The 23,130-nt window shown below is 43.9% G+C and overlaps 1 protein-coding gene across 1 annotated transcript; it reads left to right on the top strand.

Annotated features, from left to right (window-relative positions):
• Positions 1–471: 471 nt before the first annotated feature.
• Positions 472–22,032, top strand: SAXO4 (stabilizer of axonemal microtubules 4). The gene is made up of 14 exons (XM_081837454.1): positions 472–620; positions 4,685–4,834; positions 7,747–7,864; positions 8,575–8,728; positions 10,604–10,732; positions 13,234–13,297; positions 17,581–17,669; positions 18,751–18,810; positions 18,979–19,059; positions 19,672–19,788; positions 19,899–19,993; positions 20,696–20,860; positions 20,986–21,073; positions 21,882–22,032. The coding sequence occupies exons 1-13, from the start codon at positions 545–547 to the stop codon at positions 21,071–21,073; spliced, it is 1,386 nt and encodes a 461-aa protein (XP_081693580.1). The 5' UTR covers positions 472–544; the 3' UTR covers positions 21,882–22,032.
• The last annotated feature ends 1,098 nt before the right edge of the window (positions 22,033–23,130 follow it).

The following is a 23,130-nucleotide window of genomic DNA, read 5'->3' as shown; positions in this document are numbered from 1 at the left end:
GCAGAACATTGGGAGGTGGGATAATGGAATGAAGGCTTAAATTCTCAAGAGTTGTGTGCCGGACATCTAAAGTTACACTTGAATTACACTGCACAGCTGTGACTGCAGACATTTAGTAGGCACACAGCCTATACATGTTCCTTTCTGCCCACTTGGTACTGTTCTATGTTTTACGGACCTGGGAGCGGTGGCAGCACTGATTCTGGTGACTACCTTGTTCAACTGCTGCATACCTCCCCAACTCCTATCTAGTAGCTCAACTTGAATACAATGGGACAATGGCTCAGGAAACACACAGACCTCAACTCCTCGAGGGCTATATTTAGGAATCCAAATAATCGGAACCATTTCATGTACGTATTGGGCATGTGTGCCTAGGGCCCCTGCAGTCGTTCCCAATACCCTCTGAACTATAAGGCCATTGGAAGGAGAGCAATGTTGTCGAGCTAGTTGCTAGGTGCTGGTTGCTAGGTTACATGCTGCTAGACTTCAGCTTTCTGCATTCGTCCGTCAAGTTCCCAACTTCAGTTCCTTAAATAAATGAATGGTTCGTTCCTTTTGGACATCTAGTTCTGCTTGCTACCATCAGCCAGCAAGCAGTGCCTCGTTGGTTGGGACAGGTAAGGACAATGTCATCCTCATGAGGTGAAATGGGGTTGGTGGCTGCAGGCTGCTGTCCACAGTGGATTTAGCTTTGTGTGAGGAAGAAGCATGTTGTCTCACAAACTTCTCTACAGTGTCCTTTGGTCTCCCTTGCACTGCACTGGCTCAGTACTTTGACTGGAAGTGACTAGCCAAGGATTTCCCCAACTCTGCAATCTTAAGACCTTTTTGGTTGGAGCTACCAGAGACTGAACTTTAGATCTTTGGGACAAAAAACATGGTCTGACCCTGAACTATGCTTCTGTACCTAAGTTAAATAGTCCTTCCCCCGCCCCCTTTTCTGTGCTCGGAAGATTGGAAATATTAATTTTTAGAAAAACAACAAGATAAGGGGCAATGGCTAATTGCTGTTTTTGGAGAATCTGTTAGGATGTGGTCATGTGGTTTAATACCTGATTTAGGTCTTTCTCCTACACTCTGTGCACAACCCTATGTAAGGACATATGTATACATTTCATTTCTCTTGCTGGGTTCCCAGATATGTGTATGCACATGTCTGGTGTGTACAGCAATGTTTCCTACAATGATGGATATTTTCTGAGACCATCAAATTATTCAGGTCAATAGAAATGAAATGGGATTCCAAGTGGAACTGGCTGAATAGGCATTAAAATGGCAAATGCAGTTCATTTATTTATTCCATTTATATCCCATATTTCCACTTAAGGAGCTCAGGATAGTGTATATGGATCAATTCCTCCCCATTTTATCGCCAGCAACCCTGTGTGGTAGGTTAGACTTTGAGGCTGTGGCTTCCAGTCAGCTTAATGGCTGAGCAGGGTTTTCAAGCTTGGTCTCCGAGGTCCTAGTCCAACACTCCAAGCACAACCATGACCACCTATGTGTAAAGTGATGCACGGTGGGGCAAAAAGATCCTATATGCTGATGGGGTCTGAGCTAATGGCGACCAACCAGGAGAAATGCTCAGTGCAAATGTTGAGACAGCTGCGTGAAAATATTAATTCAGTGTTTGCATTGTTACGAAAGGAAACATCTTCATACAAATATGTGGTGTGTCCACACTTTAAAATACAGTGTGCAGTTCTGGTTGCCTTGCCCAAAAAAGGATACAGAAGAGCGGGAAAAGGCTCGGGAAAGGGGCAGCCAATACAAGCTTTACAAGGAATGGTCCTAGCATTTGAGGACTCTTAATTCTGAAAGTGGAGTATTTTTCATACTGCGTATGGTTAAACCATGGAATTCACTACCAAAAGACAAAGTGATAGCTGCTCGATTTAATGTTTTTTAAAAGGGAATTAAATTCATGGAGGATAAGGCTGTCATTGGCATCTAGTCATGGTGGCTGCATCCTGTCTTCAGGATCAGAGGTAGGATGGTTCTGAATATGAGTGGCTCGGGAGTGGTGGCAGGAGGGGTCTATTGCACACCTGTCCTGTTTCCTGGCTTCCCTTGCCCAGGAGGGAACAAGGGAGCCAGCAGCCAGACTAGACAGATGGGCAGAATAGTCTGTAACCACTGTTAATAATTTTGCAGTAGTTCTTATGGTAAAAAGGCATGTGTCCTAGACACATAACTTACTAAGAAAGTAAAAATCTTAGCGTCAGTGTTCCTGACAAAAGGGGCAGTGAATGGCAATAAGTAATTTTCTATCCCATCCCCCCCTTGAAGACAATACACAAAACATACGACCCATGCAAAAGCACAATAAAACTGTGTGTATGCTATACCTCAAAGCAGGAGGAGTCATCTGCAACATTTTCTTGTTGTTGTCTCTACCTTCTCCCTGCCTTGCTCCAAAGAGGAGAGCCTCGCCACATGGGTGAGATGCTGCAGGACTGGCCAAGTAGTGGAGCTGCTGGTCATGGCTGCCAGATGCAGAAGATGGTTGGAGCCTCCCTCCCCCACCCAAGTGGCAGCCATGCTTTACCACATGCCAGGAGGTTATTTATTTACTTACTTACAAATCACCTACGTGTGTCAAAATGATTTAGGGCAGATGCACACCATGTATTTAAAGCACATGCCACACACATGGCTTCCCTTAAAGAATCCTGGGAATTGTAGTTTCCATTTCACGGAGCTGCAATTCACCCATAAAGAACTACAGTTCCCAGGATTCCTTGGGGGAAATAATGTACTGTGAATGTGTGTTGGATTTCCATAGAGTTGGAAGGAACCCCGAGGGTCATTAATTTTATAATGAATGATTTTAGAGTGTTGTTTGTGGTGTACTTTTGTACTGTTTTATTGATGTTAGCCGCCCTGAGCCCGGCTTCTGCTGGGGAGGGCGGGATATAAATAAAATTTCTTCTTCTTCTTCTTCTTCTTCTTCTTCTTCTTCTTCTTCTTCGAGTCTAACCCCTTGCAATGCAGGATATAATAAAAACAGCTAAAAATTGCTTTTAAAACTAACAATGAAAAAAAACCCCTAGAGATAGGTATTCACTCATATTGCTTTTAAATCTAAGTGTTAAGTTGTGGGCGAACATAGCAGACGACACAGCGATTTCTCCAGAGCAGCTCTTTATTTGTAAGCTGGACAGAATTGAACAGCAAACCGCTCAGCCGGCCTGCTTTTATAGGCAGCCGGCTGTCAACATTGTAGCAACAACAACCCAGGGTTTCCCGCCTAAAATAACTGACGTGGACCTGAGTGAAAACTATCTACAGTATCCCCCTGCTGGCCCAGGGTGAGAACTTCAGTACATAACACTAAGGCAGAGAGAGGCCTCTTCAGCCAGCTGGGAAAGCTTGGTTAAATTGTCTGTGAGAAATTTCTCCAGCAAAACAAACATATTTTCAATTGTTTCTGGAATGTGCAAAAAATGGCCTCTGCCATATCTTGACAGAAATGCTGTTCTACAGAACAGGGGCAGCAGCACTGAAAGCCTTCCTCTGAGCTACTGTTAACTGGGATTCTAAGATCTTTGGAACTTGAGGGAGACTCCTGCAGAACACAATAATCTGCTATGTATATAAGGAGTAAGGTGGTCTCTCAACTGACCTATTAACAGGTGCCATATATTTTGTCAAGACATGTATAGCACTTCAGGTGTGTTGGGAGGGTGGAGAAAATTAAAATGGAAAGTTCTCTGTGGTACTTCAGAACAAAGCAGTTGAATTTATGAAGGGAAAATAAGAAAAAGTGGTTCGTCACAGCTGCTCACCAGTGAACACAAAATGGAGGTTTGGAAATGAATATGGAGCATAACAATTTCCCACTCAGAGGTTATTGTAAATGTGAGGTGGATAGATTGAAAACATGTCAATAATAGTGCAGTGCTACAATCACCACAAGCACTCCTATATTGACAGCAGAAGAACAGCAAGAAAGATGCAATAGAAGAGTTCTAGAAAAAGGACAGGCAGAAATTGTGGGAGGGGTACAGATTAGCTAGTGCTTTGTGTGGAGTGTGCAGAATCCATGTGCTACAGCATGGGGTGGGGACTATCATACGAACTGGTTCCTGATTCATAGAAGGAAGGACATTCACACCCACCCACCCAGTACTGGGAGATCCCTGAACATTTTTCCTGATCTTCAGTGTTTCAAATCCTTCTGGAAGCTTTTCTTTAAAAGCCTCTATAAAAAGGAAAAGTGCCACCCTACTCTTGTGTGGTTCCCCTCCATTTCAACAGGGATTTCCCTGAGGGTGTCTTACTTGCCAATTGGAACAGAATAGCAAGGTTGAATATTTTTACAATCTTCAGGTAAAATGGTATATTCTGGTACTGTATCTCCATTTTTGTGGAAGGAGTTGGTTCTATTGCTTCACTTGAGTCCCAGTGCACCTGCAACCAATAAGGAGTGTTTAAGACCTGACCCTGATGTATTAAGACCACGAATGGCCGGGTTTGTATCATTAGCCCCCTTTAAAAATCCTGAGTCTGTGACATCACAATGCTGTGTGTGTGACCTCACTGTTTCTAAGGAGACATGCACACAATGCAGATGAACAGTTGCTTCAAGTCAGACTGATTTATTTGTCCAGAGGCTGAATAGTATTCCTGCTATCCAGAATGATTAGTGGTCAATCATCTTCCATTTCTATTCCTCCAGGGAAACCTTTCATCAGTAAATCCACCTCTGTATCTTCAGAGAAGATGGGTCGTCTTCCCCTGGGGATTGTTTCTCCCTATGTAAAAACTAGCTCTGGTGGGTGTATGGACCCCATGAAATTCTACTGTACCAGCTATGGCACAGCTTATGGTAAGGACGTCTTCGATAAGGGAAGGGATTTATCTTATCTGTGGCTAGTTTACTACCCAAAAGGATGGTAGGCTGTTCAGGCATAATTCTAATCCCTGGTTTGTTGTTGCAATAATGAGATTCAAGCTTCCATCATGTGCCACATTTAGTAACTTTTGATTCTTGATTATTGGGAACCCATGCAAAATAAATTGAAAACTTTTGTTAAAAAACCAGAAGCCTTTTTATTAGGAATTATAGGTACCGACATTCCAAAGGAACAGAAAAGACTTTTCATGTATGCGACAACAGCAGCACAGTTGCTACTAGCCCAGAGGTGGAAAGAAGGAAGAGTTCCTACCAGAGAGGACTGGCAAACTAAGCTGTGAGACTCAGCTGAAATGGCAAAACTGACCGGGAAACTCAGAGACCAAGAAGACAAGAAATCCAAGAAAGAATGTGAAAAGTTAATAATTTATTTAGGAGACCACTGTAAGCAGATGAAAACATTGGCAGGGTTTTAACCCCACTTGTAATATAACAAATATTATGGACAATATGGATAGATATAAAACATAAAGGTAAAGGTACCCCTGCCCGTATGGGCCAGTCGTGTCCGACTCTAGGGTTGTGCGCCCATCTCACTTAAGAGGCCGGGGGCCAGCGCTGTCCGCAGACACTTCCGGGTCACGTGGCCAGCGTGACGAAGCTGCTCTGGGGAGCCGGCACCAGTGCAGCACACGGAAACGCCGTTTACCTTCCCGCTATAAAGCGGTACCTATTTATCTACTTGCACTTAGGGGTGCTTTCGAACTGGTAGGTGGGCAGGAGCTGGGACCGAAAGACGGGAGCTCACCCCGCCGCGGGGATTCGAACCGCCAACCATGCGATCGGCAAGCCCTAGGCACTGAGGTTTTACCCACAGCGCCACCCACGTCCCATGATATAAAACATAAGACTATGAAATAATATGCAGTTGGGATTTTTGACATTAGGACCCATGGGGGGGGGGAGTTGCGAGATTCAGAGAAATATCTCTTTATGGATATGTATTTGGCATGGTAATTAATTTGCATTCATAAAATCAAATAAAAATGATTTCAAAAAAAGAAATTAAGTAGCAAACTACAATGTGTGCTGAACCGAAACCCAAGGCTTGTCTGATCCTGGTTTTTCAAGCAAGCACAAACCATGTTTGGATGAAAAGTTTGCTGCAAGCATTGGAAGGTTGTGTGAAGCAAGAAGCCCTTTAGAGTGTTGCATCTGAATGTACCCAGAACAAACAACTAGGTATGAGCTTTCGTGTGCATGCACACTTCTTCAGATACTTCAGTGTGTATCTGAAGAAGTGTGCATGCACACGAAAGCTCATACCTAGAACTAACTTAGTTGGTCTTTAAGGTGCTACTGGAAGGAAAAAAATTTTCTTTTATTTTGTTTTGACTATGGCAGACCAACACGGCTACCTATCTGTAACTGGAACTCAGTTCTAAACATGTTTGCTCAGGGAGCCACTGAGCTCAATGGAGTTTTCTAGGCAGTTTGCTTATGCTGCTACCTCCCATGTATCTCAAGAATTGTTTGGAATGAAATTCACCTGAGATATAACTTTTCTCCCAGGCATATCTATGCAGAGGTTGTGTTCTTTATCTCAAAGTGCTTTGCCCCTGCCTGGTTCCCAAGCTGCTTACATTCTGTTATAGGCAGTGTCTGCAGTGCTGTAATTTCCTATTTTAACTCAGTTGGAAACAGTGAAACATGTCCCTGTTGAAACAACAGGATCACTTGAGTTAGGCCCATCCATGTTCCATCCATGTTCCACTATTGCTGCTGCTTCCTACTAAATCAGCATCGTGCTGACAATACTGCAAATATGCATGCGCTGGGCACACATGTAACAGGGATGCCTCGAGTTAGACACATTTCATGTCAGAACCCCTTACCACAGCCAGGGCTGAGGTACCTGTGCCCTCCAGATGTTGTTGGGCTCCTATCAGCTCCAGTTTGCATGGCCAATATCCAGGGACCATGGGAGTTGTAGTCCAACAATGTCTGGAGAGCCACCAGTTCCCCAGCCCCAGCTTGAAGCTTAGATATTATCACAGGCCAAAGCACCAAAGATTACAAGAATGTTCTTGGAGAAACCCCACCCCCTCCCACCTTCTAACCAGCATGAAGCTTCCATCCTCCAGAACTGATTCTTGCAGAGGCTTTTGTAGAGAGAGAAATGACAGTGAGGCCCCCTCCGTCAGCTTGGCTGGCACCAATTCTCTTTTGCCTTTTTTCCTACCAGAGTAGCTTCCATCTGGAGCCATCATACCAGGTGTATTAGGGGGAAAGGTGAGGACCCCTTTATCTGCCTAGCTGAGACAAACTACCATTTGGCTCCTGTCCTCCTGGAACAGTCGCTATTTGCAGCTGCTCCAAAGGGAGGCCCCACAGCATCTCTCTTGATTCGGTTGGGGTCAACTGCCATGTAGCTCCTCCACTCCTCTGCTGTAGTGATCATCCCACCTGAACATTATGTAACACCTTGCTCCAATCATGCAAGAGTTAGTATACTCAAATTTGCTTGGTTTTGCTTTTCCTTCCCCATCTTTCCTTCTGTGTCATGACAATTAGATTTTAAAAAGTTTTTTTTTTAATGGTCCAGTAGCACCTTATAGACCAACTAAGTTTGTTCTGGTGCATGCACACAAAAGCTTATACCAGAACAAATTTAGTTGGTCTATAAGGTGCTACTGGACAATTTATTTCCCCCCGACTGCGTCAGACCAACACGGCTACCTACCTGAATTGACAATTAGTTATTACTTTATATTGTAAACTGTATTGAGTGTGCAGTGGGAAAACGGTGCTTTATAAATGCAGTAAGTAAGTGAAGATATAAATAGGCAATACAAATCTGCCATTGCCTCCCTTTCCTTTGCCAGGTCAAGCAGGGTTTCGTCCTCGGACTAGCATCCACTCTGGAGCAGGATATAAAACCAATTACCGTCCCGTTGTCCACTACAAGCCAAGCCTAGACAAATTAGATAATCCAACTGTGGGGTAGGTATTGGTCGTATACTTTGTGGAAATTAACTGGGATGGATCAGAACAGGGAAACTGTCTTGTGGTTTGCATTCCACCCAACCCGCTGCCCTCCAGACGTTTTGGGCTCCAGCTCTTACCACCCTTGATGATTGGCTGTGCTGTCTCTGGCAGGTGGGAGCTGTAGCCCAGAGCATTTTGGGGGTACCAGATTGGGGAAAGCTGTGAAACATAATCACATCCTCATAATGCTCATGTCACCTCTGAGTCAGTGACATGCTTGCATTTGCTTTACTTGTACTCCCTCAAAGCATAGTAACAAAGACTATGGCAAGGCAATTGCATTTGGCACTTCACCGTGGTGTCCATAATGAATGCAGTGTAGATGACTGGAAGGACCAAAGACAGTGACCTTTTGGGTTACCTGGACTAACGCATCACTTTAGGAGATAGAAAGCATGGCTGTCTTTAGAGCACAATTCTAACATGCCTAAACATAACCTGATTAAAATCCACTGTGTCTCTTAAGTTCAGATGCTGTGTATTTAGGGAAGCTTTTAATGTTTAATAGACTATTGCATTTTAATATTCTGTTGGAAGTCACCCAGAGTGGCTGGGGAAACCCAGCCAGATGGGTAGGGTATAAATATTATTATTATTATTATTATTATTATTATTATTATTATTATTATTATGTCTCTCATGCTTATTATTTTCTCTGAAACCAGGAAGCTCCTTCAGGACAATTATGAATCGACAACAACCAAGCACTTTCAGCCTCTTGAGCTCCCAGATGGGAAATATCCTCTTCCCTGGAGTGTGTACCAGCCAGGGAGTGGGTATGTTCGAGAAAAACCTCTTTCTTTCCCCACCACTAAAGAGGTAAGTATCCCAAACCTAGGATTCGCCTCTGCGCAGTGTATTGTTGTGCTATTGAACATGCTTGTAATGTGCCAAAATTATCACCTAGTGCCATTAATAATGGCTTGGGCTGCTTCTTTAGTTCAGGAAGGCTGGAGCTTGGAGCTTCAGCAATGAGGCAGCTCAAAATCCGACATCCATCTAGCAAGTGGCAAGGCCTTGATTCGAGCAGCTTCTCCATCCTTCTGAGTCAGCTCTCCAAGAGCCTGCATCCTGGGTCATAGCTTTTTTTCTTAAAGGGGCCATGTGCCTGATAGTTACCATAACTAATAATGCATACATGAATCACCTGCGTTGTGAATTTCAATCCGATGTATCTAGCACAAAACTGTGGCAGTGCATGTGTGGAAGGAGGATGTTTTGCAAGACTAAATTCTGAGCAATTAGGAGTCATTCCATTCCCAGGCTTCTCTCTATATATCCATGAGGTCTAAGAGAATCTACTGTGATGCAGGGCAAAACACAAAAGCCAGGATGCATAAATTGATGTGATCTGGCAAGTGTATATGAGGATCCAAAACGAACAGAGCTTCAGAAATACAAGATGTGAAGAGGAGTTACATTTTGATGGTACAAGGAGCCAGAAAGAAGTCAGTAGGTGCACTGCAATCCCATAAATGCTGGTGTTCAGAATTAAGTCACACTCTGTTCAGTTTAAATATGCTTACTAGCCCCATTAAACACAGTAGAACTTGCTTCTGAGTAAATGCCCATAAAGTTGTGCTGTGCTGTGATACGTTTATAGATAAAGGCACCACGTAAGTAAGTTAAGGTTTGGAATATGGATGGTTATGGGGCAGGAGTGCATAATGTACATTAGTATTAGTGATCCATTCATAGCCTTTGAGAGTCAGAGTGGACATTCCTGAGTCACATATGAGGCTTGCTACATAGACTAGTGATCACAGGTGAAGCTCTATAGCCTAGGGTTTTGTTGAGACAGATTAGTGGGGTTTTCAGAAGCCTATATACTGTTTACCTACCAGAATATGCTTTTACTAGACATATCAGTAAAATAATGTCCAGTTGGCAGTTCTGCACCTAAAGGACTGGGACTCATTAATGAATTGTTCCAATTAAGTGCAGGATGGAGCTAAGGAGAGCTGCTGCTGGTGTATGTGTGTGCATGCCAATATGATTGTGACCTGGATTATATACCAAGTGGAACATGTTGTGGTAGAAAAGAGGCATTTGAACAAGGATTGCTTCCTTTTAAACCCAGACACTGTGTTGAGAACAGTTTAGCTGTGTGAGGGATTGAGACTTGGGAAGTGTGCAGTAGGACTGAGCCCTAGAATCTGCCAAACTCGGTTCCTCTATAATTTCAGAATTGCTTTACAGTTGTGTGAATACTAAAAGCAAAGTGTCTCTCTTTTGATTTGCCTTCTATATTGTAGGCTTTCAGAACAACCCGCCCCCCCCCCCCCACTGTAATCATGTTCACTGCATTCACTGCCACAGGAAAGATTAAAACCTTTATTCTGTTGGAAAGACATAAGCTGAAATTCAAATTATTTTGTTTGGAGTGTATAGGAAAAAGAAGAAATGAGTGAGATATGGGAGCATGAAGCCTTGTAGCTTCACTGATTGATCTCACTGGCTTCCTAATGTTTTAATTAGAGCTGTGATCAAGGGCTCAGCCATGAAGAAGATGACTCCCTACCACTTCTGAGAAGGGGACAGATACAAGATGTTATATATGCATTTTCCTGCTCTCTTTTGACTGTTCTTTCCCCTCCTTTCTCAACAATAGCCCTGAACAGTATCACGTCAGTTCTGGTATTTGTGGTATTCATACTTAACTTTCCAAATTGCAAGCTGGGCTTCATTTTGCAGGTCAAGAAAGTCCATTTTGACACAGCAGACCAGGGAGCCCAAGCTATATCAGGGTTGGAGCCTAAACATACCCCTGACCTGCACAAGTTGTATGGAAGAGGTTCTGTCGATGTGGAACATGCCAGACATGTGAGTCAGCTGCTAGTTCAATGGGCCCTTCCTCATTTGACTGTAGCTTAGGCAGTACCTGATCACAGAAGAGGTATAAAGGGGAGTTTTCATTAGAACTCAGGGCCAGAAGGTCTGGCTTCTTCACACAGTGTGTAAGCTATTGAACTTGCTCCTACTGTATAAAAGATGTAGTGACGACTGCCAATTTGGACAGCCTCAAAAGGAGATTAGAAAAAGCCATGGAGGATAAGGCTGTCAATGGCTGCTACCAGTCCTGATGGCTATGTACTACCTCAGTTATCAGAGACAGTATGCCTCTCAATACCATTTGCTGGGAATCACAAATAGAGAGAGTGCTGTTGCACTCTGGTCCTGGTGTTGGGCTTCTCTTAGGCATCTGGTTGGCCAGTGTTGAATCCAGGGTCCTAGATTTGCCTCTTATATCCACCACCAGATGCAGTAAAATAAAAGGGGAGTTTCCATTTTATGCATGACTTTCCCTGCTTGTGTCCTCATAATCCGCAATGGGGGAAAATATTTTTTAAATTGTGGTTGCACTGCTGCTCACAGCAAACCTGTTGAAAACCAATATTTTAGCATACAGTGAAAGTATTTGACAGTAAGAGCTGTTCGACAGTGGAATTTGCTGCCAAGGAGTGTGGTGGAGTCTCCTTCTTTGGAGGTCTTTAAGCAGAGGCTTGACAACCATATGTCAGGAGTGCTCTGGTGGTGTTTCCTGCTTGGCAGGGGGTTGGACTCGATGGCTCTTGTGGTCTCTTCCAACTCTGATTCTATGATTCTATTGGCAGGAAAAGCTTGACTTTCCTGAGCTACTGCAAAACCAAGTACCTTTCCATATAGAAAGTGATCCGATTTTATCCCCATAGTCCTCATTTTCACTCCTGATCTAAAGCTTGATTCACATATGCCTGTCTCCTTGCCTGATGACTTGCACCAGAAGGTGTGAATTGCCTCCATAGAAAAGTATTGTCTGTGGTGATGTGAGCTAATAGGAAAGCTCCAGTCTGCATTCTTTGATCTGTGAAGGTTGTTTCACACCTACAAGTCATCACTCAACATTTCAATCATTGAGCTATGAACAAGCATGATGTCATCCTAAGGTGGTATGTATGGGAGAGGGGGGAAAGTGTGACAGAATAAAATGCAGTCCTAGAATAGTGAATTGACAAGGGATGGTATAGCACACTGGTCCTTTACCTGGTGGGTCGGGACCCATTCATGGGGCACGGCCTGATCAAAAGTGGGTCATAACAGGAGCACTACTACCACGCAAACATATGTTAGAGATTTAAGAAATGGATCCCCAAATGCAAGTTTGGATTAAAAGGGGGTCCTGGGTACTGAAAAGGTTGAAGATACCTGGCATATTGGTTAACATGTTAGAATTTGGCTGGTGAAACCTGGGTTCACATCCCTGATCAGCCATATAGCATGACTTCAATCCGACACACAGTTACCTGGAGTAAGCTCCATTGAACTCAGCAATTCTTATGCTGGATGCATAGGTTGAATTTAGGGGTGTTTTGCTACCTGAAGGGAAACAGGAAGATGCCACCCTGTCACTGAAACCTCCCCTGTCAAAGCCTCTCTTACTTAGGCTGTACAGTGGTGCCCACAAAGCATCAGAGATGGTGGTGGGTTCCGATGAGATCTTGTGGCACTCTTGTGAGATACTGCAGACTGCATGAAGTTGATTTTTGTGAGATTGCACAAGATCTTGTCACTGCTGCTGTTGCAGTGGCAGTGGCAGGATTGGTGGGCACTAGCCCTGTTCAACTTGTAAATGCAATCTTTAGCTTTTAATTAGAAATGCAAAACAACAACAACAACAACAACAAAAACACACACCATTTGCTATTCACATTGCTAGGGCAGCATAGGAACCCCACCAAAGAAAAGTCTCTCCTTGATTATTTTCCTTATCCTCTGACTTTTCCAATGCTAATCTGCCACAAATGGTAGTAAAGCTTGAATCGGAGCAAGAAGGATTGTGTCCATTACCCTGGTACTTCATTGGCTGAAAGAGGCTGTAAGTTTTGTACCCCCAGTTTCCCTACATCACTGCTTAAAATGTAGAAATTGACATATGGGGGCAGAATAGACCATGTGGAGGGAAATAGCGATACAGGAAAACATGGGAATATGAGATTATTCCAATTGTGCATACTTAGTCTTAGTTACAGTAGTGTATGGGCAGCAGGAGGTTGTGCCAAATGCTTCCCAGAAAACATGGGCTTTGAGGAAGGGTTTGCAGGAAGTGAGAGAGGTGGGAGTTCCAGGCATAAGGATCAGTAAAGGATAAATGATAAAGTCATGAGAGAGAGCAAGATAACTTTGGAAAGCTGAGAACTGTTACCCCAGGAATAATTGGTCTGCCCTTAAACAGAGAAGTAGGATGGATGTGGAACAGTGCATTGCAAACCCTACTGGCAGGGCAAGTAGGAGACTCCATCTGGAGCATTTGGTCTTACTCTTCACTGCTGTTTGCATATTTGCAGGGACCTCACTACATGTCCACAGAGTACAACTCAAAGTACCGCTTCAACATTCCAGGACAACCAGGTAATTGTTCTTCATAGCTGACAGAGTTTCATCCTCGTGCACAATATTGATACTCCACTTATAAGAAAGGGAGCTGTCTGCTTATTCATAACAATCAATATCGTGGTCAGGGATGATGGGAGTTGTCATTCAACAACATTTGGAGGGCCAAAGGTTCCCCACCATTGGTTTAGAAGGGGGTATTTAGGCAGCTAGACAACACATCAAAGTGATAAATGCTTCTTGTGTTTCTTATGTGACATTTTTCAGGGATGTAATGACTGGTGAGTTATGCCCAAGACTAAGCACACGTGTATCATCTAAGTAAACAATACACTTACCTGGGGCCATCCAGATGCCATCACTACAATTCACATCAGTCTGACTTTTGGCTATTCTGTCTGGGACTGATGGGAGCTGGAGTCTAACAACTGGAGGGCCACAGGTTCTCCATCCTTGCTCTAAAGATACTTGAAGTCTGTGGTTCTGTATGAAGCCACTTGTGTTTGCTCAGTCTAGATATTTCATTTTATATCCAGGCACAGTATGGTTTTCAGGAGATAGGCAGTCATTAAACAAAAAGGGAACACGAGAAACAGATTCAGTTTGATTCAAAGAAGCTGGTCACCATCTACTAGAAAATTAAGTGTTCTTAGATCTGCATTAAATTGTTACTTTACTATTAAAAATAGACCATATATAATATAGTGCCACTTTCACAAAGGTAGTATCCTGAGATATATTCTTGTCCAGTTTTCTTATTCTGTATTTATGTAATGCTGCAATATGTCATTCTCACCTCCATGTTCTTTGAATTGAAAATTCTTTTAAATCCATATTTAGGAAGTTAAAGCAGTAGTCTGGACTAGATCCAAATCACAAATAACTCCCAGCTGAATTCTTTTTTTTTTTAACGGTGGCACATATCAATATTGCCACCCACAGTCTTCAGAAATTTTTAGATTAAAATGCAAATTGGGATTTTTGTTGTTTGCCCTTTTTTTTCTAAAAATGTTCCTGTGGGGACGTTGACATTTAAGTCATCTTCTGCAACTTGGGGGGTGGAGGTTAGAGATTTTATAATGGAAGTCTAACTTGGAATTCTTGGGACAGCTTGTCACATTTCATGTGCAAGATATAAATGCACAAATCACTCTCATGTCTGAAAATAAATTCACATTGAAGGTGGCAGTGAAAAATCGATGCAGCTCTCTGAAAGAATGTTTCTGTACACTTCAGATTTTTGCTTTGGAATTTTGCAGTTCAGAGGCCTTCTTTCTAGTCTGTTGCAGATTTTCATTTTTGTAACAGCTGTGCTGAATCTGACCAAAGCCCTTTCCATTCCAGCACAGCCTACTAGATGCCAATGGGAAGCTCACAGCCAGAACATAGAATCACAGAACTGCAGAGTTGGAAGGGACCCTGAGGATCATGTAGTCCAACCCCTGCAATGCAGGAATCTTTTGCCCAACATGGGGCTCAAACCCACAAACCTGCCCAACTGGCTGAACTAACATGAGTAGCACTCTCCCATTTGTGTTCCCCAGTAACTGGTATTCAGCGCCATACTGCCTCTGATACTGGACAAAATATAGGCATCATCATATTTTCTATAGTGGTCATCATCACTTGCTACATTAGATTACTTCATAATATAGGTATGTGCATTTTAGAGAAAAGAGTACAGCTGAAATTGTAACCCCACTAACCCGGGTGTAAGCCCCACTGAATTCAAAAGGACTTTCTTCTGAGTATTGTGAGATTATAGTGTGGTGTAGTGGTTAAGAGTGGTAGATTCGTAATCTGGTGAACCGGGTTCGTGTCTCCGCTCCTCCACATGCAGCTGCTGGGTGACCTTGGGCCAGTCACACTTCTCTGAAGTCTCTCAGCCCCACTCACCTCACAGAGTGTTTGTTGTGGTGGAGGAAGGGAAAGGAGAATGTTAGCCGCTTTGAGACTCCTTCGGGTAGTGATAAAGCGGGATATCAAATCCAAACTTTTCTTCTTCTTCTATATATTGAGTCATTATAAACTGTGGAGGATAAAACTCTCAACAGATGATAAGGCTCTCAGTGGTTACTATATTCATGAAGGCTATATATTACCTCCAGGAGCAAAGGAAGTGTGTCTCTGAATGCCAGCCACTAGGGAACAGCAGGAGGAAGCTATTTCCCTCCTGTCCTGTTTGTGAGCTTTCCAGAGGTTGGCTGCTGTGAGAAACAGATGCTGGACTAGATGGGCCTTTGGGTTGATTCAGCAGGGCTTCCACTCCCACAGCAACGATGCAACTGCCCACCAATCACTATGAAATTCACCACTGATGCTCCCACAGTACCCATGCATGAAAGGCATCAGTCTACATGTGGCTTGCCTTTCATGCATGGGTAGTGTGGGTGTGTCACTGGCAAATGTCGTAGTGATTGGTGGGTAATAATCAGTGCTATTTTTCACCATGAACCGCCTCCCTTGTTCTCTTAGAATGGAAACACTGTCCACCTGAGATGTGCTGGAACTCAGTTCCTGTGAGTTCTAGCTGAAAAAAGCCCTGGTAATGATAATGATAATGATAATGATAATGATAATGATAATGATAATGATAATTGATCCTACCCTGCCCATCCCACAGTGTTTGTTTTTTTAATATTTTATTTTCATCTTTTAAACAATATTCTTATGCATTCACATCATTTTCAATTTCTGTGCTTCTGGGATTACTTAGATCCCTCGGACTCCCCCCCTTCCAATTCCCTCCCTTTTTTGCATCTAATTACATTTTTTTCTACTAACTTACATAATTTATACATAATTATGCATAATTCATACATAATTTACATTTTTGTCACACTGGCCACGTGACCCGGAAGTGTCTGCGGACAGCGCTGGCTCCCGGCCTCTAGAGTGAGATAAGCGCACAACCCTAGAGTCTGGCAAGACTGGCCCGTACGGGCAGGGGTACCCTTACCTTTACCTTACATTTTTCTAATCCATTTTATCTCATTTTTTTACCTTAAATCATATTACATTATAAGTGTTATAACAATCCTGCTAACTTTTTAAAGCATCTACGGTTGTCTTTAAGATATTCTATAATCCCCCCCCCCATTTTTTTCTCATCTTGGTGTCTGATCTTCACGGTCATCTTTGCCATTTTGACATAGTCCATCAACAGTGTTGCTGGGGGGAGTGGCTGCCACAATTGCTACATTAGCATTTCTTTCTAATGCTTAGACTTTAGAAAACTGCAGTCAACATACAGTGACAGCAGGAACATCACTGAACCCAGTCCACCCGCTTTGCCACACATAATGTGCAAGGCTCTCTGCGTAGTGGGCTGGAAGTAATTCACAGCCGCATCTTCAGCCACATTCTGTAGGGCTCCCTCAGATAGGAACAGATCTTCTAGCACAGCCAGCACCAGCGCACAGCCCTTTTGACATGGGTAAAGCGCAAGATTACACAAAGGGAAATTGCCCCTTCAGTCACAAACAACACTTAGTCACCTCAATTAGCCCAGTGATTACAGTGCAGTGGTACCTCAGGTTACATACACTTCATGTTACAGACTCCGCTAACCCAGAAATAGTGCTTCAGGTTAAGAACTTTGCTTCAGGATGAGAACAGAAATCGTGCTCCAGCGGCGCGGCAGCAGGAGGCCCCATTAGCTAAAGTGGTGCTTCAGGTTAAGAACAGTTTCAGGTTAAGAACGGATCTCCGGAACGAATTAAGTACTTAACCTGAGGTACCACTGTTTTGGCATGTAGAACCTGTGAATGACCGACACCCGCCCTCCACTTGCTTCCAGTATCAGGGATTCCACTCAGCTTTTATGCAACAAGTTTTATTGCATGGATGTGATGCATAAGCTGTATGCATGGAAAAGGAATAGTTGTGGCCACATGGCCAAGGAAAAACAGACGCTACAAGAACAGGAGCGGGAATGTATGTGGTGCAGCAGTCTAGCTGGAAAGTGCAGCAGTCGGAAAGTGCAATATAATGCAGGGAAAGGAGATGTGGGTTCTTCTCTGGAGAAATGGAATTGCTAAATATGTTTCTGTAGTTCAGAGTGTGGAATTATTAGTTTGACACACCTTTTTTTGCTTGGAGCTAAATATCAGGTAATATACAGCTCTCACCTTTTCACCACTTATCTTACCCTTGCCCTCTGCCTTCCTCAGCCAACACCTTGCTGTCTAATTTTTGTACTGTTATGTCGCCACTGCTATTTACAGAAGTCTTCTGCCTTCTTTTTTCAGTGTGCTCCTTTTCCTCATGTTATCGCTTCATCTCTCTCTTCCCCCATACAGATTTCCTGCAGAAGAAAACAATTGGAGCCAAAGAAGAGACTGGTTTTACTGAAGGCTGTCTGGCAAACCCCATTATGGACAAACCTCAGGTTTCTCCAGTAAACTCTGTATATGCTGCTGTTCTCTCCGTGGGTCACATTAAGCATTAACCTGCAGAGCCCAGTGGAATATGGTGCTCCTACTCTAGTCAAGTTGCTTGTTAGTTTGAACAGTTGATCGATCTCTCCTGACCCTTGTGCTCCTCACTTCCTAAGGAATTTGCCTCCACGAGAAGTAGCGATGGGCACAAACATGGATGGCTTTAAAAGGCTAGGCAAACTCACAGAGGATGGGGCTATAAGTGGCTACAAACCACAATGGCTTTGTTCTACCTCCGCTGTTGGGGGCAGTATGCCTCTGAATGCCTGTTGCTGGAAATCACTGGTGGGAAGAGTGCTGTTGCACTCATGTCCTTCTTGTGAGCTCCCCACAGGCACCTGGCTGGACACTGTGAGAACAGGATGCCCTACTAGATGGGCTGTGGACCTGATTCAGCAGAGCTCTTCATATATTCATATGATGTGATAGTGCCTCTTCTTATGTAGCCAAAAAGGCACCAAGCCCATACCAAAAAGAGGTACTAGTAGGCTTGGAAGGTCTTCCAGGTTTTCCAGAAACCTAAAAGCACCAAGAAGACTGAGTGTGCTCAGTGGGCATTGAATGCTTGCTGTTGAGGGTGGGAGGAATGGAATGAAGTGTCCTGGAGAAGGAGATCATTGGCTTGTAAGAACCCGGAAGAAGAGCGTTCTACCCTGCAATATTTTGTTACAGGTTCCACTTTTCCTGTACCTGAGTGGGTACTTTGTTTTTAAGAGAGGCCAAAGGCAAAAGCAAATCTAGTTCCTCTGTACATTTAGCCATGAATGTTCAAGTGCAGCCCATAGGTCCTTGCAGTTTCACTATAGCAGGAATATGATTCCATGCAATTAAGGACAAAATACCACTCTTCCCAACCTGGTGCCTTCCAGATGCTTTGGATAAAAACTCCTACCAGTCCCAACCTTGGAAGGCAGAACTAGTTGCTCCTAAGACAGGCTTGCCTGCTCCCAAGTAGAAGCTGTAATGGAACCCGTGCTTCCTCTTGTCTACCTTCCTCTCTCTGAGTCTCAGTACTTGTCTTCTGCTTTGCAGAGTAGTGCTCCAGGAGTCAGCATTACCAAGACAGATTATCTGCCATCTTCCTTTCCACATGTAAGGAGACCATTTGTAATAGGGTTGTTACTGGTGGAGACCTGTAAAAACAGTTGAAGGGATGTGCTTTGCCGGCAGGCAAAAGTGCCATTTCCCCCTTCCTGTATTTCCTTTTGTTGGCTGTTTGCATGTGATGTACTCACCGTTAATATGTCCCCCTCCCGACAGGGTGATGAGTTCCTACCTGTCCTGTCAAAGGGTTCTGAGAGGGGATCTGGATTCAGTCGGCAGAATCTTGGCCGTACCCCAGTGAGTGACCCCTTATCACCAGAATACCTATCCTGCTTCCTTTAGTACATTCCCTCTGCCAACTGCTTTCCCTACTTACACAATCTCCCTTCACTGCTCTCTCTAGAAGTCTCTGCCACTCTTTCCCTGCCAGCACCTCTCATTTCCTTTCATCTACATTTTCATGTATCTTTGCCTGCTGTGACCTATTTTTCTTCCTGCCTTTGTTCTCTAGGCCCTTTTCTTGCTTTCTCTAGGATTTGTCTTCCACTGCCGGAGTCCGCAAACAGAAGCCTCTCCTGAGTCTCTGCTTATTCCTCTTACTACCATCTGTGGGCTATCTTACTCACAGAACCTTCCTCATTTCGATCCCAGTCTTCCTTGTTGCCTCCCTTTCTCCTACAACCTGTGGTGGCTGGGGCATGTTGGGATTGGTGGGGAGGAGGCCAGGAGGCCAACAGTAGGCGGTAGTCAAGAGCCAATGACAGGCAGGCTGAGACAAAGGAGGAAGAAGCTGACAGTATCTGCCTCCCCATGGACTTGTGAGGAGGCAGGCAAGGTTGGTGGGGCCTTAATGGACCAGCCTCCACTGCCCACAATGGTTCCTTCACTCATGACCTTCAATCTCCACAGACGGTTCCACCAGATGTAGAGGCACCAGGTCCCCTGAGCCACTCTCAGTTCCAAGGGCTTCAGCATCAACCTCAGACACAGAACAATCTTCTAGGTCGGGAACAAGTGGGTCACAAGGTATGCCTGAACTACAGTCTCAAGGCCTTACGTCTTCATAATCTGTTGGGCACTTTGCTCTGCTCCTATGGTACTAGACCCTTACTCTTTTCATGGACCTCTCTATGCAGGAACCATCAGGATTCAGCCTCAATAACCTTAAATATGTGACACCTGCACATGATCCAGATCTGCCCACCAGATTCCTGACTAGCTATAACTCCAAGTAAGTTTGACACTGGTTGGCCACCTGTGTTGGGAGAAGTAACATTCCCAGGCTATGTCTTGTTGTTAAGGTACCATTTTCCTATCTCGGGGGTCCCCAAACTAAGGCCCGTGGGCTGGATAAGGCCTGAGGGACTCGTTTATCCGGCCCGCAGTGACCCCTGCTGCCCACTCTTACCGGTGCTGCGCTGCGTGTCTGCCCACTTCCGGGTCGGAGGAGCACCAGAAATAGCTTGTGTGCATGTGCAAGCGTTATTTCCAGAGCACATCCAGGTTGGAGGAGGCCCATGCACATGCACATGCACACAAGCTATTTCCGGTGCTCCTCCAACCTGGAATTGCGCTGGAAATAGCATGTGCGAACCTGCTCCTCCACCTTGCTGCGCGATCAGCGCTGGAGACACTGGCCTGAGGCACAGTAAGTTTGCTGACCCCTGTCCTATCTGCATAAAAGCCTTGCAGGTCCTTTATCCTTCAGGTATTTTTCATGCAGGGGCTTTAGAGAGTGCATCGTTGGGAGTACTGAAACAGCAAAGGTTTGTGCAGCTGTTGGGTCTGTTTGTGTGGATGGCGTGTACTGAAACAGATATTTGTAGAAGTGCATTGTTTGCAGGATATATACACACACCTGATTTTGAGGGAGAACGGAGGCAGCAGGTGAGTTCAACTACACGTGGAATAACTCATCCTTTCTCTCAATCAGGTTTTATGAAAACATTCCAAAGGGAGTGGATAGGGAAGGCTGGACACGAGGAGGGATCCAGCCACAGCAGCCTGGTGGCTTTGCTACTAACAACCATGCCACTGACTTAGGCACTGACCCCAATGCCACAGAGACCTTGAGGACAATCCATCCTCATGTTGGCAGGTAATCTTGGATTTGTTGTAGATCTTTTTCTCTGACCTTCCTTTACTGTACGATTCCTCTTTCAATCCTCTATGTTTTCCCCAACTGACCTTTCTTTTGTAATTCTTTCTCCTCCTACCTTTCAGGACAATTACAACAGTTGATCCATTCTATCGTGATTCTCCCCATGACCGCCGCTTTGCTGCTCTCCATCAGACGACTGTGCCCAACTAAGTAAGTGACATAACCCATTGCATCATTGGACAGTAGGCTGGCAGTATCAAGCATCTGAGAGGTACCTGCAGAGTCAAAAGGGCAATATTGTGTGTTATGCTGTTTTAATTTGGCCACTGTTTGGAAACTGGAGTCTAGAGCTTCTCAGGTTTAATCAAACCAGACGGCCTTTTTATTGGGCACTCATTCTGATTTGTTTGCAGGGAGATTAGTAAACATTAGTTATTTAATGAGCTTTCACTCTGGTGTTCATGGAGAGGTTAGATGACATTGCATCCAAGGAACTGTTATCCCAGTTTCCAGAACATTTTCCCTCTTTTCTTATTGTAAAATGTCTGGTCTTTTGGGGAAGCAGGTTTCTTGTGCAAGACCTCCCAATCAACTATATGCATGCAATCTGAATTTTCTGGTATATGATTGGATTCCACCTGAAAATAGTGAGACTGGAAACACCTACGGTTTTATGGATGAATTCCAGGAATACATACAGACAACTCCAGCGCTTTTTTTCTTCTCTGAAAAGTAAAATTTCATAGAACCAACTGCACTTTTTCCATACACAGAAATGTCCTGGAAATTTGCCATGGGTTAATTTTGCTGGGGAAGACAAATGCGGACATTTTTCACTTCCATTCTCTCTGCCTTTCAACATTAAACTTCCTTCCTGTTAAGGCTATTTATTCAACAAAACTGGTATATTGTTTGATTGTAACGAAAACCTCTATGCCGTTTACACACACACGTTAGTCTAACATTAAAGCTTAGATTAAGGTTAGTGATTGATTTTAGTCTTTCTGCCTCTTTACAGCCTCTGTTCCAAACTGGACCCCACACTGATATCTTTGGGCCTCAGAACAATATCCCACATGCTAAGGAAGGAGCAACAGTGATAGCGCTGTCACATCATTCATATTTTACTGTTAAAGGTTGTATAGTTTTAAATAAATTCAAACACTATATTGCTGATATGTTTAATGGAACTGGCACAGCATCTAAATGGATATAGAAATACCCATGGAAGCAGAGATGGATATGACTTTCATGAAGAGTCTGGTGAAGATTGAAGAAACAGAAGGGTTGGGGTAGAATGATCACAGTGAGGCCTCATGTGCAGGTGCCAGATGTAAGGCAGACCAAAACAGATGCATGCTCTGAACCAGGAACTACATTTATTCTTCAACTTCTAAACTTCTCAACACTTGTCTTTCCTAGGATTAGTATATGGTATAAATATTCCACTAATACAATGGGTGGATGAATGCTGTGACCTTGAAACACAATGTCTTGTGTTGCAAAAGCACAAATATCTCCTTCATATACAGCTAGGACATCTTTCTGTTGCACTCTTCCAACAACCCTGCTATGTGTACACTGGATTTCTTCAGTTCCCAACAACTGTAGTATAATAAAGGTTGTGTGTCACTCTGCTGAGACTGCAATCAGACTCATTTAATGCCGTATCTGGTACAATGTCCCCATACCAGTACCACTAGCATGTTGTTCTCAGCATGCTAGTTAACATTTGCCTTGTGGCAGCAAATATATTTTATCTTTCTGATCGTGGTATAGAGTTAGAAACACACACACAGAACACTGAAACAGTAGAATCTTTTGTCCCCTGCAGGGTGTGATATAACACCATATAGTAAGGTTTCCCATATGTCCTTGTACTGTGAAACGCAAATTCACCCACCTACATAGCTAGTAGGGTACAGCTTCTTTCATGCATTGTGCAATAAACATTCACACAGTTGGGGAGCATTGTATGGTGTGAAGTAGTGGGAGGTGCATGCAGAGCTGGAATTCCCTGTATCCTTTAATTGTGTGACCCATATGAAAAGCCTCTTTCTCCTGTGGCCAAGAATAGTAAAGACAAAACACACACACACACCTGTACCCTCCCCGCCTCACTGTTACATGAACGCAGTCTCCCTTCCCCTTTTCAGCATGGAACTGACACCTTGATTTCTCTTTTCCTTCAGGTGCAATGCACACCATTTCAGCTCTGGTTCTCAGTTTTCTGCCCAGTATTAATAGGAGTCACAGTGTACTGCTTT

Source organism: Podarcis erhardii, assembly GCF_964252035.2.
Source record: "Podarcis erhardii genome assembly, chromosome: 1".
Lineage (NCBI taxonomy): Eukaryota > Metazoa > Chordata > Lepidosauria > Squamata > Lacertidae > Podarcis > Podarcis erhardii.
This window is presented reverse-complemented; position numbering and strand designations above follow the sequence as displayed.